At 44.9% G+C, this 17,589-nt stretch overlaps 1 protein-coding gene and 1 long non-coding RNA gene across 5 annotated transcripts in view; one reads left to right on the plus strand and one right to left on the minus strand.

The window, feature by feature from the left end:
* The window catches only part of LOC126525465 (glutathione hydrolase 1 proenzyme-like), a 29,200-nt gene extending 11,611 nt beyond the window's left edge, over positions 1-17,589 (plus strand). For 3 of the 4 annotated variants that reach the window (XM_072290059.1, XM_072290057.1, XM_055067936.2), the window contains 5 exons: positions 3,793-4,013; positions 5,366-5,606; positions 10,676-10,789; positions 12,491-12,645; positions 17,169-17,258. In XM_072290059.1, the coding sequence (XP_072146160.1) occupies positions 3,793-4,013; positions 5,366-5,606; positions 10,676-10,789; positions 12,491-12,645; position 17,169 (732 nt within the window). In that variant the 3' untranslated portion in view covers positions 17,170-17,258. Of the gene's footprint in view, positions 1-3,792; positions 4,014-5,365; positions 5,607-10,675; positions 10,790-12,490; positions 12,646-17,168 lie in introns of all 4 variants that reach the window. The other variant, XM_072290058.1, reaches the window with a different exon arrangement.
* LOC140219908 (uncharacterized) lies at positions 14,148-17,175 on the minus strand. The gene is made up of 2 exons (XR_011896186.1): positions 16,191-17,175; positions 14,148-16,113 (listed from the first exon to the last, which is right to left on the minus strand). It is a non-coding gene; the product is annotated as an uncharacterized lncRNA (long non-coding RNA).

Raw genomic sequence — 17,589 nt, forward strand, 5'->3', positions numbered from 1 at the left:
CGGTTGGTGAACAGGGCTCGGGCGGGGGCAGCGAGCCATGGCTACCTGCACTGAGGAGGCCACCCACCTTTGGGCTCAAGAAGCCTGGTCTCACAATAAAGTTTATTTCTCTCTCTCATCCAATTGTCGTCAAGCTGTCGTTGTCATTCCGTCTTCGTTCAATTGAGATTATGCCGCCATTGTCATGGCATCATCATACAGCAATCGTGATGCCGTCTGGTCGTTTCATAGTCGCCATCCGTTTCTAGTCATACTGTCCTCGTCATTCCATGCATAGTCGTCACGCCGTCATACATGGTCACACCGCCTTCGTTATATCGACATCATTTCTTCGTCATTCTGTTATGACCGACCCTGGCAAGCGAGTGCCGCAGCAAAGTGGGCCGATCCCGGAGATAGTGTGTCACACATAGTCGAAACAATGGAAACCTGAGAATGACCACTTCAGATTCTAAATAAAAGTCTCTTCAGCAATACTGTATAATACACACTGTATTACACAGCGTGTCGCAAGATTGCTTGAATACTAATTGCATTACCGTTGACGGTCATTGTGAAATGAGTTTGGCTGGACTTCTTTTTTTTATTTGCGTCTTTGCTAGAAGCGAACTCAAAAGTTCATTTGCAACAGTAATGTGAGCTTAACAAAGTCATGTTAGCTGTAAATTCATACATTCAACTTTCTCCGCTGTTAGATGTTCTAGCGGATCCAGTTTACACAACTACAATATCTGTTCCGGTGCAAAGTTGCGAATTCATAAATTTTGTGAGCGAATCTATTTTTTAACTCGCCAATTTTCGTAAAAAATAATTAGGTCAGAGTTCTGCTTCCTACAGTCACTAGAATTTAGCGTTCTAATGCAACAAACATCACTCAGGTGGGCCTAGGGGTCGTGTTATAAAAAAAATGTCTGTGTTTTACGTGCATTTGAATAGGCGGCATCAGTGTTTAGCGAGCTTAGCAGCAGCATCCGCCATCCTGCTTCTATAGGAGATCTTCATAAAACCCATTCTGATTGAGTGCTGGTTTTTTTTCTTGGTGTCCAATGAGGACATCCCTTTTCTTCTGTCCACAAAGAACAATTACAATGCTGTGTTTACGTACGTACGAAAAAAATTTGCACGCCAATTTTGTGTATATTGTCTATCTAGTTTGCTGCTGCACTCTTCACGCAAGCATCATATGACGTGCAGATTTTGTGCCCATTGTTATGATTGGGGGTTCAGTCCCATCGCTCGTGATCCGTTGTCAAGATTGGAGTTGGGCATGAATTAGAAGGTAGCTGGCCCATGCCGTTGTCCAACTTATCCACGCTGAGGACGTTGATGAAGGGAAGGACTGCTTCTCATAGAGAACGAGGAATACGGGTTTATTTACAGTATTTATATCAGTTTAACATGACTGCTTGAGAAAGTACATCAGTATAACATGACTGCTTGAGAGAGAGTGTGCTGAGCAGCCGCACAGCAGCGGTTTATAAACACTCGGTCCCCCCCGATACCCAGGTGATGGAAACGGCCGTCCAAGCACCGTAGGGGAGACGAGGCACCGTAGGGGAGACGACCCGGCACCGTAGGGGCATTTATTCCCCGAGCTGCAGCGCGCCCGCCGGCTGCCCATTGTCTGGCGTCTTGGTCGGCGCGTGGGAAGGGGTCTCAGTAGGCGTTCCCGCGGGATCAGTAACAATAGTTGGTCCGCCGAGCCTGTTTAGTCACAATGGCGACTTCGTCAAACTCGGCTCCAGCGACGGAGAGTCGAGCACGCATGTATTGTTGTTCACACACAGTCGATTTAGGCACGCCATGGCTAGAGGTTTGCGGCGACGCTCCAGGAAAGTTGCTGCCACTGTCGCAACTGGCCGGCAAAAGTTGCACTGCAGCTGGCCCTTCTTAACACCATATGCTGAATATTCTTGAGCTGGACTGAAAGGCGTGCAGCGGCAAGTAGAATAATTAACCTTGCAGAAGAATTACTTTGGATGAGCTTCACCTATGGAACCACTTGCTCTGGGATGATTTGCTGTGGGACAACGGTAATGGGGCAGCAGCCGGCGATGGCATGACACGCCGGAGAAAAGCGAACAACGCTCATGGGTAGCGTCGCCGAGCGGGTCTACGACCTTTCGCAGGCCTTCGGCAGTCACCATAGTCTGACTGTATGATGGGCGTAGGAAAGAAGCTAGTGACTTATGTAAATGTTTTGTAGGAACAGAAGCCCTCACTTATCTGATGACCACAAGGATGTTTTCTTGGATTATGATCAGGGTTGGGCAAGGATACTTTGAAATTTTATCATTATATGATATAGGATATTATGGTAACTAGTATGTGACATACAAATGCAAGGTACTACCGTAATTGTAGTATCCGAAAGAATACTTTCTATTTGTATCTTAAGATACTTCGATTGATTTGCAAATTTCTTATTATACACCTGTATAATGCAACAGCAAATGCTTATGCACAAAGATGTTGGCTTGGAAATTTCTTAACTACGGCCAGCCTCGTTTTATTTGAATGAAATGTCTCTTAGCATCTAAAAACTTTTACGCAATAGCGCTAAGGGCCCTGTGTCGCAGAAAATTCAGTGCAGGTGTCAGTGGAGTTGCCCGTGAGCGAAAACTTACGTATATATTTAGGTATATGTATATACCCCGCCTTGCTATATGACATGCGGTATATGCGGTTATATTGCCACACCATTCTATAACTAAAGTTGCTCATACCTTGTTTTACATTCTTGACAAAGTTATTCCTCCGAATTTTGAGAATGAGAGCCCACAAACAAATGTCAGGAATCAAAACACCGGCAGTGTATGCCTTTCATGTTATATCTTCTCAGACTTAAATATTAAAAGTGTGAAACAATAACATAAACCTGAAGATTATGTGATTTTCTTTGGGCATGGCTTTGCACAGCCTCTGGGATCAGCCTACGCAAGAGGCTGCATTTCTACCAGAAATCTCGCCTTCGTGCATAGTGTTCGCCAACAGCGTTTCCGAGCAAACATTACGGTTACATAAGCTGCAGTTGCCAGGAAGTGTGAGAAGCCGTTGGGGGGGGGGGATCTTTCAATGCGATACTCTTACAATACTTTTCAGTACTCTTACAGGCAAAGCTTAAGCGCCCTCCAAGTTTTTGTCTTACCTGATCAAAGTACATTTTCATTCCGAAAGAATTTATTGCAGTTGCTTTAAGCTTAACATGAAAGCTCTTTATGCGCTGCAGTGTGAGTGATTCTTGCTTGTCGCTTCTGCTCCGCTTGCCGACCAGCTAGCGGGTTGCCATCTAACTACAAAAACATCAATAAGAAGCCTCTTCACGATGGCTTAAATACCGCTGCGGAGTTTTACCTTGTCCGTAAATGTATAACTGTTTACGCAATATCGGATCACCGGACAGGTGTACAGCAGCAACACTGGTAGTGACATTTTTTTGTGACGCATCGTGTATACAGCTGCAATCACCTTTCATATTCTACTTTTTTCATCCTGACCTGATCGCCCGCCCTCGCTGGAAGGCTCTGGCATAAAAAGAATGTCGTTTATAGTTTCACACGGTGATATCGCAACAGCAATATCTTGTATCTTAAGATACATCATACATTCTTTCTTAGATACCCAAAGAGTATCTAAGATAGCACCCAAGTTACATGTATCTTCAATACCGCCCAGCAGTGACTGCGATTTGGTGCCAGGCTTCCATTGTAGCCCCTCTTCTGCTGACTGAAGAGGGAAGTGCAGTATTCTAACTATAACCTGCGGAATTGGCCACCATTTCTGTCCTCGCAGAACCTAGCTGATATGATGGACCCGGAGTACTTGAAAGTGCTGGCTGACCGCATTCGCGACAACGGTGTGCTGCCTTCGTACTCCGAATACTACCTTCACCATGACAAAGCACCACCGGAGCAGCACTATGCGATTAAAAGTCTCAGCGGAGGTGCCGTGCCCATTATCATCTGGGCACCCAACGGAGACGTCGTCGCACTCATAACCTCCCTGAACTCCATGTGAGTGCAGATAGATAGATGGATGGATAGATAGATAGATAGATAGATAGATAGATAGATAGATAGATAGATAGATAGATAGATTTCACACGCACCACTGCTCCGTTATTGATCAAATTACGTAGCAATATTGCATCTTATGGTCCGGGATGTTTAATATAAAACTTGGCACTGTTACTTACTTGGTTTGCCAAGGAAAAAGTACGAATTCGCCTTTGTCTAGACCTCTTACATTGCCCCCACAGCTATTTATGGACGCCAATCCCAAAGACCATGCTTTGTCGTACTGTAGACGCTGGAAACGACATAGCCGCCATGTTTTGAACACCATTCAGTGCAAAAGGCGCAGACGAAAGCAAATCCCTTCTTTTTCCTTGACAAATGATGCACTTCCAAAATAGGCATACCGATGTAGCAAACTCGCGAAAACAACAGCACGCCAACATTGATCGTGTATACAACTCTTAAGCCGACACACTGTTCTGACGGATGTCCAGATAAAATTCGATCTCCTGCAAAATGTTAGCACAAGTAAGCAGTAAGCGCAATGTTTTTTTTACGGCAAAATCTGTTTTTGTCAAGGACTTCTGCAGGCTTATGTTGCTGATGCAACAGAAATTATGCCATTGCCTGACAAGGCGCTACCTGGCCTGCCAGCTATTATAATTAACGGGTAACCATTTCTAGTCAGTTTGCCCTCTTCGGCATTCACTGGAAGTGAAGGGGGGTGTAGACTTTTGCTATGGTTTGTTTGACCTCGGCAATAAAGTTCAAGCGTTATCTCAGCGTTTATTTTTTCGGTTGGTTGATTCTCGATATCAAGATATGAAAGCCTAGCCTATGGTAACACATGAGTAGCTCGCGGTGTCACTGCAACATAACGATGTGGCCATCTGACCCGGCTACGGCGAAACACGCCGCGCGGTGACGGATGGCGCCAGCGTTCCGTTGCAGAGAAATCGCCATCTTTTGCGCCTTGTTACCGCAGATGACACGCACAGTTCCCATTGCCTTGCATTGGCTTGCTTCAAGCAGCAACGCTTTGACGTGTCAAATAGGTTTTATAAATATTTCATGAATATTTAACGAGTCTTACATTTTTCTGGTGGCTTAACTTCATTTTATGCTTCAGTGACGTGTGACAAAACTGCATGCCTGTCAGAAATGATGGCTACATTGAAAGCTTCTGCGATAACCTACTTTTGTTCTAAAATCAAATAGTCCCAACTTTTTATAATGATCTTAAAGAAAAAAAGACGCACGTCTCTGTATCTGGGCTCTTGTGATCACACTTGTTGCGGGCAGGACGAAGCCAGAACGCATGTGGCTACAGTGATTCCTTCTGTGTGCAGGCTCGGGTCACAGATCATATCCGAGAAGTATGGCATCATCTACAACAACGTGATGAATGACTTCGACCTGTCACAGCAACCCAACGTGTGGGGCTTCCCAGGGTCACTTTCGTCGAACATTCTGGCACCCAGCCGCAGACCCGTCACTTCTCTGGCGCCCGCGTTCGTCTTCCACAAGGGGGCGCTAGTGGCTATCGCAGCTGGAGTCGGCGGCGGCTTTGCCATCACTGGCATAGCGCAGGTCTGGCGATTTATTTTACAGCGAAGCTGTTTATGCGTACCCTGTGTCGTCGTTGTCGGACTTCGCTAAAAAGGGGCCTAGCGACCTAGGGAGAGAGGAAAAGAAGTGCTCAATCACTGTGAGAATCCTATATTATACGTGAATCTTATATGGTTGTCATACGGTGCATTTTCGGTGATTGAGCCAACTCGGCATCAAATTTATTGACGATTGATTCCACCCTGCAGTGAAAGAAACAAATGCTATGCTGGCCGTTTGCGGCCAATGAGCAGTACCCACCGATTGAAACATGATACTAGGAGCGCATGGCTGCCGGCACTTCATGCGCCAGCAAGAAGTGCCGGCAGCCATGTGAATCATCAAACCAATCCAACCAATAGTCAAAACGATTGCAGCTCCAGTGGTGGGCCTTTCATCCAACATACGGAGCTTTGGATTGGTGGTTCCGCATATTCCATCCCAGCTACAACTGGGAAGACCACGAGTAGTGCGTACTCCTGAGGAAGAAGCTGCCTACCACGAGCGTTAGCGCAAGAAAGGGGCGGAGCAACTTATACGCGAAAAAGAAAAAGCACGGCAAAACAGACAGAAACATCACGCGCGCAATAAAAAAATATGGGAACACTGGCAGAGCCACAAGAAAAGCACTCCTAAAGCATGCTCACCATGCGAAGCACGCAAAAACGAAAATGAGGTGAAAGAATGGTGAAACAAAAGATTTACAATGCAGACTGTTTGCGAAGTTTGACTTGCACGGTGCAACACTCGGTGTAACCAACACAGCTTCGCTGTTTGACCATTTTCACGAACTGGAAGGGGTGGGAATTTATTTTTATGCAATATTTTATTGAGTGATTTCACTAGGCGAGTGAAGGCGGGGCCCGAGATATACGTGTCACGCAATCCTCGAGGTCCGGCATGGGAGAATGCAGGGAAGAAATTTCACTTGCGGAGGCTAGATGGGGCGAGTGGACATAGAGTCTCGCTATGCAGTGGAGCTTGCGTACTGAAATCATGGGTTTGCAGCACTGAAATATTTCCATCTCTGCTATTAATGAGCCGATTTGAAAAATTTTTGCGGCAGAATGCTTCTTAGAGGATATGTAACAACTTCCAGAGTTTAACCAAAATTTGCTATGGGGCCAGGTGAGCGGCCCTTTAAGGTCCTCAATCATTTGTTGCAACTCGTCCCCAGTGTTGCTGAATAGGACAATGTCACCTGCAAATTGAAAGTTGCAGTGAAATTTGCCGTTGATCTTTACTCCTAAGCCTTCCCAGTTTAATTGCTTGAATACTTCTTCCAAGCACTCAGTGAATAGCATTGGAGAGATTGTATCTCCTTGTCTGACCCCTTTATAGGTATCTTCCTACTATTCTTGTATAGAATTAAGGTAGCTGTGGAATCTCTGTAGATATCTTCCAAGATATTTATGTAAGCGGCCTGTACTTGATTACATAATGCCTCTATGACTGCTGGCATCTCTACTGAATCAAATGCCTTTTCGTAATCTATGAAAGCCATGTAGAGAGATTGATTGCACTCTGCAGATGTCTCGGTAGCCTGATTAATGACATGGATGTGATCCATTGTAGAGTATCTCTTCCTGAAGCCAGCCTGTTTCCTTGGTTGACTGAAGTCAGGTGTTGCCCTTATTCTATTGGAAATTATCTTTGTGAATATTTTATATAATACTGGGAGTAAGCTAATGGGCCAATAATTTTTCAATTCTTTAACATGTCCCATATTGTGGATTAGTATAATGTTGGCATTCTTCCAGTTCTCTGGGACCCTTGAAGTCGATAGACAGTTCGTATAAAGGGCCACTAGTTTTTCAAGCATTATGCCTCCTCCATCTTTGATTAAATCAGCTGTTATTCCATCTTCTTTTGCCGCTTTTCCCCATTTCATGTCTAACTTCATCGCTAGTTACAAAAGGGGCCTCTGTAACCTGTTCATTGCTGCTTCAAATGGAGGTATGGTGAGCATGCAAGGTGAGCATGCTTTAGGAGTGCTTTTCTTGTGGCTCTGCCAGTGTTCCCTTTTTTTTTTTATTGCGCGCATAAGGTTTCTGTCTGTTTGCCGTGCTTTTTCTTTTTCGCGTATAAGTTGCTCCGCCCCTCTTTTGCGCTAATGCTCGCGGTAGGCAGCTGTTACCTCAAAAGTACGCACTACTTGTGGTCTTCCCAGTTGTAGCTGGGACGACGGAATGTGTGGAACCACCAATCCAAAGCTCCGTATATTGGATAGGCCCACCACTGGAGATGCGGGCGTTGCAATCGTTTTGACGATTAGTTGGATTGGTTTGATGATTCACATGGCTTCCGGCACTTCTTGCTGGTGCAAGAAGTGCCGGCAGCCATGCGCTTTTAGTATCACGTTTCAATCGGTGGGCACTGCTCATTGGCCACAAACGGCCCGCACAGCATTTGTTTCTTTCATGGCAGGGTGGAATCAATCGTCGATAAATTTGATGCCGACTTGGCTCGATCACCGAAAATGCGCCGTGTGACAACCATATAAGATTCACGTATAATATAGCATTCTCATAGGGGAAACATTCTCACAGCAGTTGAGCATTTCTTTTCCTCTCCTGCTAGGTCACGTGGCCCCTTTTTAGCGAAGTCCGACAACGACATGCGATTGCAAAGCAGCTATAGTCTTATGCTAACCTAAACAAACAATATTTTTGCATTAGAAAGTGGTAATGACATTTACTTCCAAGAAAATAGTGTAAAGCACGCTTGACGATTGCAAAACAGCTATAGCTTTATGCTAACCTAAACAAACAATATTTTTGCATTAAAAGTGGTAATGACATTTACTTCCAAGAAAATAGTGTAAAGCATGCTTGACATTTGCAAAACATGCATGGTGCCCCTAATGTTTGAGATAAACCACTTGCCATTGAGAAAATTTGATTTTTCTGGTTAGAGATTTTTAGGTATTCCACACTAAGTGACTAGAACTGTGAGTGAAATTTGTAATTCCAATGCAATGCCACTTTGCTGGCGCAAAATTTTATGAATGAGTCCTGCGATCGTGCTTCATTGCAAAAGCTGTGTAGACTCTTATTTACTTGCTCGGCATGATACTTTATGACTGAGTCACGAGATCTAGTCCTTGCCCACAAGGGCGTTGGTTATATGAAAATTTGTTCATTAAAAAAATGAAATTCTGGGATTTTACATGCCAAGACCACTATATGATTATGAGGCACGCCATAATGGAGGACTCTGAATTCATTTTGATCACCTATTGTTTTTTTAATGTGCACCTAAATTGAAGTATACGCGAGTGTTTTCGCATTTCGCCTCCATCGAAATGTGGCCGCCGTGGCCGGGGTCGAATCGGCGACCTTGAGCTTAATAGCGCAAGGCCATAGCCACTAGGCTCCCACATCCGGTGGTGATAAAGATACATTAAATATACAGCATTTGTTGTCTTCCTAATACTACTTTCTTTTAGGTAACTAAACCTATAAAAAAATACAGGCAGTAATTGGAGAGCGCGATGCAGTCAGTGTGGTAAGCAGACGACAAATGCGGGTCCCCTGACTGACGTCAGCCTAGTGCCATTCGCTGTGCCGCCATCGGTTGCGCATGACGCTAATTGACCCTCTCGTTGGCGATCCCGTGGGTGCTGCTATGTTTGATCACATGGTGACACGTCCATTGCTTGCCTCAATGCCTTCACGTTTACAATGGGTTTGTATGATGCTGGTGCGGCTTAGCAAACCTCTGTTTTGGGAGATATCGCAGATGGTGACAGGGTGGACGACACGAAGCTTTGGCCACAGTTTCAGAGAACATGCAAAAGCGCTTTGGAAGCTGAATAAGCTATGTCCAAACTGCACAAGCAGCATAGATGGTGCATGTTTTAAAAGCGGACTAAATGTGTATTCCAAGCGATCCAAACTTTCCGCTCACAAAGTGAATCAGGATTAACGTGTTTTTCTCTTTTTTCTTTATTTGGCAAATATTTTTAAGTGGCGGCTTGTCACATTTCTTACTCAGTAAATTTCCTTGGTGTGGTCACTATCTGATTATTTCTGCCTAATTGCTCGCGGGTGTGCTCAGTTCTGATAGATCTGTTCTTGCTGCGTGCAAGGCTTGAAACGTAACCATTTTGTACATTGTAATACCTTGTAGCAAAAATGTTTTATCGCTAGTAACTCACTTACTCTTGTGGACCATCACGAAACATTCAGCTTCAACCATTCGTGCGCTATCAGTGTAATCCATCATTTATTCTACGCATATCGTGCGCATGCATAAACTCGAGTGTGTGCCCATTCACTTATTGGCTTGTTGGCAATAGAGTGGGCATAAGATTCCGTGCCAGTTGGGGTACATGTGTGTAGATACTGTGCACGAAACATACTATGACAGGAAGTGGCGCTACTCCCTTTGTTATTGTTTAACAAGCGGTACTCACTCTTGCCGACATTACGTAGCTGAAGCACTTTCTTTGAAGGTTAGTGATACAATGCTGGCGGATGAGCAAATTTCTGTATCCTCGAAGAAAGCCGTACATCTAGAAGAGCCGGTAACACGTTACGGACAGTTGCAGCAACGGGCCGGGAATTTGGCTACACAGATTCATTACATTCCTTAATATGCCAGTCACTATTTTTGCAGCCAACTACTGCACACGTCTTCAATCCACATTATTCAATCTGGCATGATAGAGCATAGTGCGTTAGCAAAAACTCAGTTGCATTTCCGACAGCTGATCTCACAGAAACAAGGTGGAAGCGGTAATGGTTTCATATTCGTGCCCCGTTGCTGAGGCAACTGCGGCACACCGCCGAAGGTGCCATCTCGTTTCTCTAGAACGAACTGCCCTGCGAAAAGGGTCAATATAATTAGAAAGCCTGCGGTTTTGCCAAGATTGCTTCATGGGTGCATATGCTGTACTACTCATTAAGTATAAAATATTTCGTCAGTGAAATTTTGTTGCACTTGGCCGTAACAGTTTTGCTGTAAAAGGTGGTATCGATGTCAATGAAGATAGCCAAGTAAATTCTGCTTCCTCGACAGCAGTTTTAAAGAAACGTCAATGTGCGCAGGTGGTACTACGGAATCTGATGTTCAGCCGGTCACCGAAGGACGCAATCGATTGGTACCGCATCCACCACCAGCTAATGCCCAACACGCTCTTCATCGAGGACAGAATGGACATCGTGAGTACGGCCAACTTACACTGCTGGCACGTGGTGGCAATCTTATGAGGTGGGAGTGGTGCATGTATGGCAAACATTTTCGCACTTTTAACCTGTAGTGCCCAACCTGGGTATTATATATGCTATGCTGTTTTGTTACCTAATTAATGCACACACTATAGTAGCATTTTTGATACATTGGACCTTAGGCAACCAATTGTTATTACTATACTAATTAACACTGAGCATTCCATCTTTTTCTTATTTGTACAAATGTATACTCTCCATGGGCAGAACTAAAGGTGAACAAGTTGTAATTTTTCTTGATTTAGAAATGTGTTGGCGCTGGTTTGTCCCATATAAGGCCAATACACTTACTTTTAAGGGTACCCTAACCAACTCTGAGCTCAAAAATTTATGTACTGCCAACTGTGTACCAGTCTACAATGAGCATACAGCCACAAGAATTTTTCGAAATGATGCAGTAATAGAAATGTTATAGGAGCCTGATGAACCTGGCCACCGTGGCTTCTCGCTACCCTCCCCACAGGAACACACACTCCTCCTTGCCACATATTCGCACAAACTTTGAGCAGTGTAGCGAAAGCTACGTACGATCCCCCATGAACAAAACGCAGAAGAAAGGCTCATCTACTGCCTACCCTAATTGCCCTCCGCAGGACTCAATGGAAGATTCATAAAACACAGCGAGATAGAGCGAGTTGGTTGAGACCACGAAAGCTACGCTGGCCCCACTAGCGCACTGCTGACACCTACATGACTCGGCAGTGTGTGGAGAAATAAGAGTGCTCAGAGCATGCGATGTTGCTTTGCGATGTTGGAATGCTAAGCCCACTAAGTAAAAACGTAGAAAGTGACTATTAGTCCACCCTGCCCCCCTCCATCTCTTAGAACAATCAGCCAGCTCTCATTACATTGGCGCCATCATCCCTTGTCGGCTAGAAAAGGAGCATATTGCTACATGCATACTGCGTTGTTGCTTTTGGACGATGCGTGTGGGCACCCCGACGACAAAGATGAACTGCTCCGATGAATGAAAAAAATAAAGAAGCAGTACCTCATGGTCTAGTTTTGCGATGTTGCTTTTGGACGATGTATGCGGGTGCCCAGACGAACTGCTCCTGGGTCTCTAACTGTCAGCTGAACTGGCCAGCGCTGCAGTTGTTTTTGTGAATATACGTTGTAAATAGCCTCAAGTGTTTTGCCCCTCGTTCGCATAACAATACACAGCAGCTACGTCGTCTGCTGACGAATTGACAGCTTTTACCCTGGTGACGTCATACGAAGGAGCCGTAGTTGAAAACTGTGTACCTTGTTTGGCGTGAAATATCTGACAGGAGAGTTTGACAGTGATGGCTATGCACTTTTTGTGTCGTTTTACTTGCCACAAAATGTTGCCAAAACTTCATCGATGAGAAATTTACAGAGCTAGAAAAACCGGAGTGGTGCCACCGCTCATACGATGTCAGCATCAGCCGATTCAGAGAGCGGCACTGAGAATTTTGTACACAACAAATCGATATATTGGCACACTTAAAATGATGATAGGCTCCTAGACGAATAACCTATCGATATTATTACTTTTCTTTACTGTCCATTTGAGGTGCAGGAATTTTATTGTGAGTGCCGTGCCCCTTCAGACATACTAGACCACAGATACACAATGTGCCACTGCACTGTAAATGGTCTATGGTGGTGCAGGGCCAGCAGGCGTACCTGCGCTTCCGGTCTCATGATGTGCAGTCGCTACCGCATTGGGGCGGCACCGTGGTGGCCGTGACACAAAAGGATGGGCGCATCTACGCCACGTACGATTTCCGCGACAACTCGCTGTCTGACACCATCGTCGGCGAGTGGTGCGTCTGCCTTTCCTGGACGAGGTTAAAGGGTTAATGGAACATTTGATAATGGATAGCGGACATGCTACACGCGCGGACAACTTTTTGTGGCAATGGCAGGAAGGCTAGCAGGGCGGAGCTTTTAAACTTTGTTACTGCGGCAAGTAGTTTGGTAGGAGTTTGACAGTGCTATTCACCCAGAGATCTTTTGAGTGGTGCCATTCCGCATGTGACGTCAATGGAGGGACTCTGCTGCCGCGCTGCGCCAAGGCCATAGCTTTGGCCGCGCGCATTTGCTACGTGAAGGCAACTTAATAAACGGAAAATGAGACATCCACCCAATCGTAGCAATTGCTACAAAGGAAACCCATACGGGTTCCTCGAAAGAAAGGCCTCGCACTTGAAGAAAAATTCATCCTGGTCAGGGACTCAAACCTGGGACCACCGCCTTTTCGGGACAGCTGCTCTACCATCTGAGCTAACCAGGCGGCTAGCAGATGGCAGAGCGACTGCCCTGGAAAGGCGGCGGTCCCAGGTTCGAGTCCCGAACCAGGATGAATTTTTCTTCAACTATGAGGCTTTTCTTTCGAGGAACCCGTATGGGTTTCCTTTGTAGCAATTGCTACGTGGTGCCCCACTAGTGTTCAAGGTAAACCGCTTCGCAGTAAAATAACGAGATTTTTGTTGTCAGAAAAAGTTTTACATTTGTAACCCTAAACAGGAATTATGAGTGAAATGTGAAATTTACATTCAACTACAGTGCCGCTTTGTCAACGCAAAATCCAATGCGCATGGGTCCTGCGATCGTGCTTCATTTCCAAAGCTGTGCAGACTCTCATTACTGGCTCGGCACGGTGTTTTATGACCGAGTCCCGAGATCGTGTCCCTGCCCGTGAGAGATAGGGTCATATGAAAAATAAAACTACATGTAAAAAATAAATCGAGATTTTACGTGCCAAAACCCCTACATGATTATCAGGCACATAGTGTAGTACTCCGGATTAATTTTGACCACCTGGGGTTTTTCACCGTGTACCTAAATACAAGTACACACGAGCATGTTTGCAATGCGCCTTAATTTAAATGCGGCCACCATGGAAGAGGTCAAATCAGGGACTCGAGCTAAGCAGTGCAATGCCAGAACCACTGGGTGATCACATCAGGTGGTTATATGGAAGATACATTTAATATGCAAGTACTGTTGTCCTCATAATGCTGGCAATAATAAAACTAACACTAGGAAAAAATAGACGGTAATTGGAGAGCGCTGTGCTAAACGAGCATGCAGTCAGAGCTCAAGCAAATGCATGAAAATGAAGCTATTCTAGCCGGAGCATAGCAGACGACAAAGGCGAGTCCTCCCTCTGACGTCACGGGAGCGCTGTTCGCAGCGCCGCCATCGGTAGCGCACGAGGCCAATGGGTATGTGTCCAGAATACAGCACTTTCAGTTTCTTGGAGCTGATACTGTGGTGTTCTCCTCCCGTACTCTTGGGACAAAGGAACGACAGTACAGTAGTGCAAACAATCACAAGGGCATTTATTGCACCTTTCATAGATCAATGCCTGCTAGCCGAGTTGCTATCCACAAAACATGCCGATGGGCGCGCGACAAATCTAGAAGTCCGACTCACCGCGACCGGATAGCGAGCGAATATGTTCGCCCCATGCTGGGTCCCAACGCCTGGTCGTTCGCGTGTACGGTCACGTGAACGGTGGCGCGTTCCAAGGCGGCCACGCGAGACGGTCTCGCAGAAGCATGGATTGGCGCGCGCGCGGTACGTCCGGCGCGTTCGCCAGTCCGCCGCTCAAGAGCAAGAGGCTTTCTTTCCCGCGCCTAAGTAACCCCGCCGCAGCGCAACACTAGCGCCATCTCTCGCACTGCGCTTCAACCACTCCGACCGCCGCGGGCGCCAGGCCATGCGGCGGGCGAAGCCGCCCTGCAGGAGACGAGCTATGCGGGAAAACTAGATCTCAGGGGAGGCGTGAGAGTCACGCATCCCCACAATACTGAATCAGCATAGCGTCCACGTGCGATGGTGTCGCATTTGCCCAAACGTGCAAGAGAAAAGCAGAATAGGTAAAGCTCAGTGGTGTATTTTGTGTTATTTTTTGTTGTAAGTTAGATGTTTGTTTTCTCTTTCCCAGATTAAAGCAGATAGTACTGTGTGGGTTTTCAAGAGCGCTCTTGCCTGAGCTTTGTCTCGGCAAGAGGCCACCTATTTTTTGCACAAACGTCCAGAATGTAATGCAGACATGAGAAGCAGAGATGGCGGTGTTACCTTACAACGACGAGTTGAGCCAGAGCACTCAGAATCTTTATTTTTGTGATGGTCAGTCTGTGACTTAGCTTCTGGCTCACAGGAGGCATGGGAGCAGCAACGTAATCAATTAAATAGTGGCACATTTTCTCAGGACAATAACAGTAAAAATTTAATTTTTTTTACTAAGCATGCGAGAACAAAAGGCTTTTTTTCTACAGAACTATGGGAAAAATATGCAAAGCTATTTTTACCATAGATAAGAAAGAAGTCCCAAGAGTTCGTGCCAATAAATGTTTCCAGCGCTTACTGCAAGATGTTGATATTGTATACAGGGGTGTGTGAATATTTGAAAACTTGGAATATTATCGAATATTATATTTTTAATATTCATATTCAATTCTAAAACTAGGTATTAGAAAATTTTAGAATATTCAATTGCATACGAATATCAGAAACAAACCCAATATATTGCTGGCTGTGTGGGGGCAAGCATGGTTCTTAGCGTTTATTTTTATCTAATCTAAGAAAGTGTGTCTGATATTGTGCTGAATTCTGTGATAATTACATGCTGCTGGCAAAATTTCACCTACAAAACATGCTTCGCCACTGGACGTCTAAGCTATGCAGCAAAGCCAGCCTTGCAGTAGCAAGGGGCACGGGTTTGCAAACAGCGAGGCTGCACTCTTTTGAAGGTTCCACCCCCAATTGCTTGACGGCAAATGCGCTGAATGACGTTTGGCACAGGGCCAAATGCTTCTGAGTTTAGAGGAAATTGATGCAGTATAATAAGGCACAGGTTGGTGACAACAGACAACTAGAAGAAATCACTCAATTTTCCAAAGCTAACATGAGCCAAATACACAATCTTTTAGTATAACAGCTTACTAGTTTATTTTTTTTTTACCAATGACAATGTAATTGCAATGTTCCAACATGATAAAATAAACCAACTAGTTAATAAATGCATGTGCACATAATTATTCAATATTCGATGCTAAGCATTTGTATTCGATTCGTATTAGAAAATTTTGATATTTGCACACCCCTAATTGTACAAGATTTTTACGGCTAAAAAACATGTCTTTTAGCAAGCACCAACTAGGCCAACAAGCAGTTCTGTTACAACATATTTTTACAGCAAAGCTGTTAAGGGCTAGTTCCCCCAGGATTGTGCCCGTGTGTGTGGACACAAAATCCCGAAGATAGTGCAATGCCGGGCCGACCTGCGGCGGAGGTGAAGCAGGCGTTAAGCACTCCCCATACGTTCGTTGATCCTGAAGATAGTGCAATGCCAGGTGACCTGTGGCAGTGGTGCAGTTCGCCATTAAGGGGCCCACATACACAGCTTTGCTGGTCATCCTTCTTCACAGAGTGGAAGGGCACCGAGTTTTTTATTCGCTGATATTCTTGCTGTTTTATAACTATCATCGATAGACCATAGAAGCTGTTCGTTGGCTCTTTTAGAGAAGGGATTGCTAGAACACTGCTTGCACACTTGCTGCACTTGAGCTTTTAGGAGCAGTTTTTGCTGGCATCTGGGCTTTACGTAGTCAATGAAACATGGCGACTTAACCACAGCGAACGTGAGATCATGTCTGGGCACTGAAACTGTCGCATAAGCAAATTACATTCTGTCGCCGGTTTGCGATTCCAAAATTAAGATGCAAAAGTTGTTCAACTGACATCTACACTATATACGATGACTTGACCTAAGCATCTTCAGAATCTCTCTGGGAGTTCATCAATTCAACTTTCAGGAAAATTGAGTTAATCGAAGCAAGGAATCTTTAGCCATTCCTTGTAGGATGAGACTGAAAGCCAAATTCCCTTTAGATGTAGTGGGTTTTACATTGAAAACTAAGATTAGGGGTCATATTTCATAAGGAAACTTTTACATTTTTCATTCTATTTATCCTTCGTCATGGGTTCCCATGAAGCCATGCCTCTGTCATCGCCACCATTGGCCATTCGCTGGGACAGCTGATAAGATATGAGCAGAATCGAAGGAAAAGAATCCTCACATAATACAGCCCAAGGATGGCACGCTAGCTTGATGCCAATCGCGCACCTATTAAACGCTGCGCTTGGCCAGACTTCTACAGAGAAGTGTCATCGGCTTTCACAGCCAGGGGTGCTATTCTGGAAATCGTTGAGTTTCACCCGATTATACAATTCCATAATCGTGCCTTTTTGAGCCAACCAGAGAGGTTGTAGAGCCTGTTTGTATACTTTCAAGCCTCGACAGTCCTTCATTTGACGGTCTCTTCATATTTTACAGACCAACGCCAGGCTACCTTGCTGGTGGTCGTCAGTGGCACTTGGATGGGACTGCATTCGCCTACTAGCAAAGCCTACATTGAGCTTTAACACTGATCAACTACTGCAAATGGTTTCATGGGCATATTTTGAACCTTTCTAGTGAAATGTGCATTCAGAATTATTTTTAAAAATTCTGTTTGCAGGGATGTATTATTTTCTTTGGCATTTAAAATATAGTTTATATGATATAAATATGCTGCATGTGCAGAATTTCTGCTTATTGCCTTTATAAACAGCCTCATGGTTTAAGTTCAGGAGAAAGCTTTACCTTAGGGGTACATTTTTAGGTGCCTTATGGGTATATATTTCTACCCAAAGATAACCATAATCAAACTTGTGTGCATTCTTTTTCTTTCAAATAAAGCCTTCCAAACCATTAA

The sequence above is a fragment of the Dermacentor andersoni genome, chromosome 8, assembly GCF_023375885.2.
Source record: "Dermacentor andersoni chromosome 8, qqDerAnde1_hic_scaffold, whole genome shotgun sequence".
Classification (NCBI taxonomy): Eukaryota; Metazoa; Arthropoda; class Arachnida; order Ixodida; family Ixodidae; genus Dermacentor; species Dermacentor andersoni.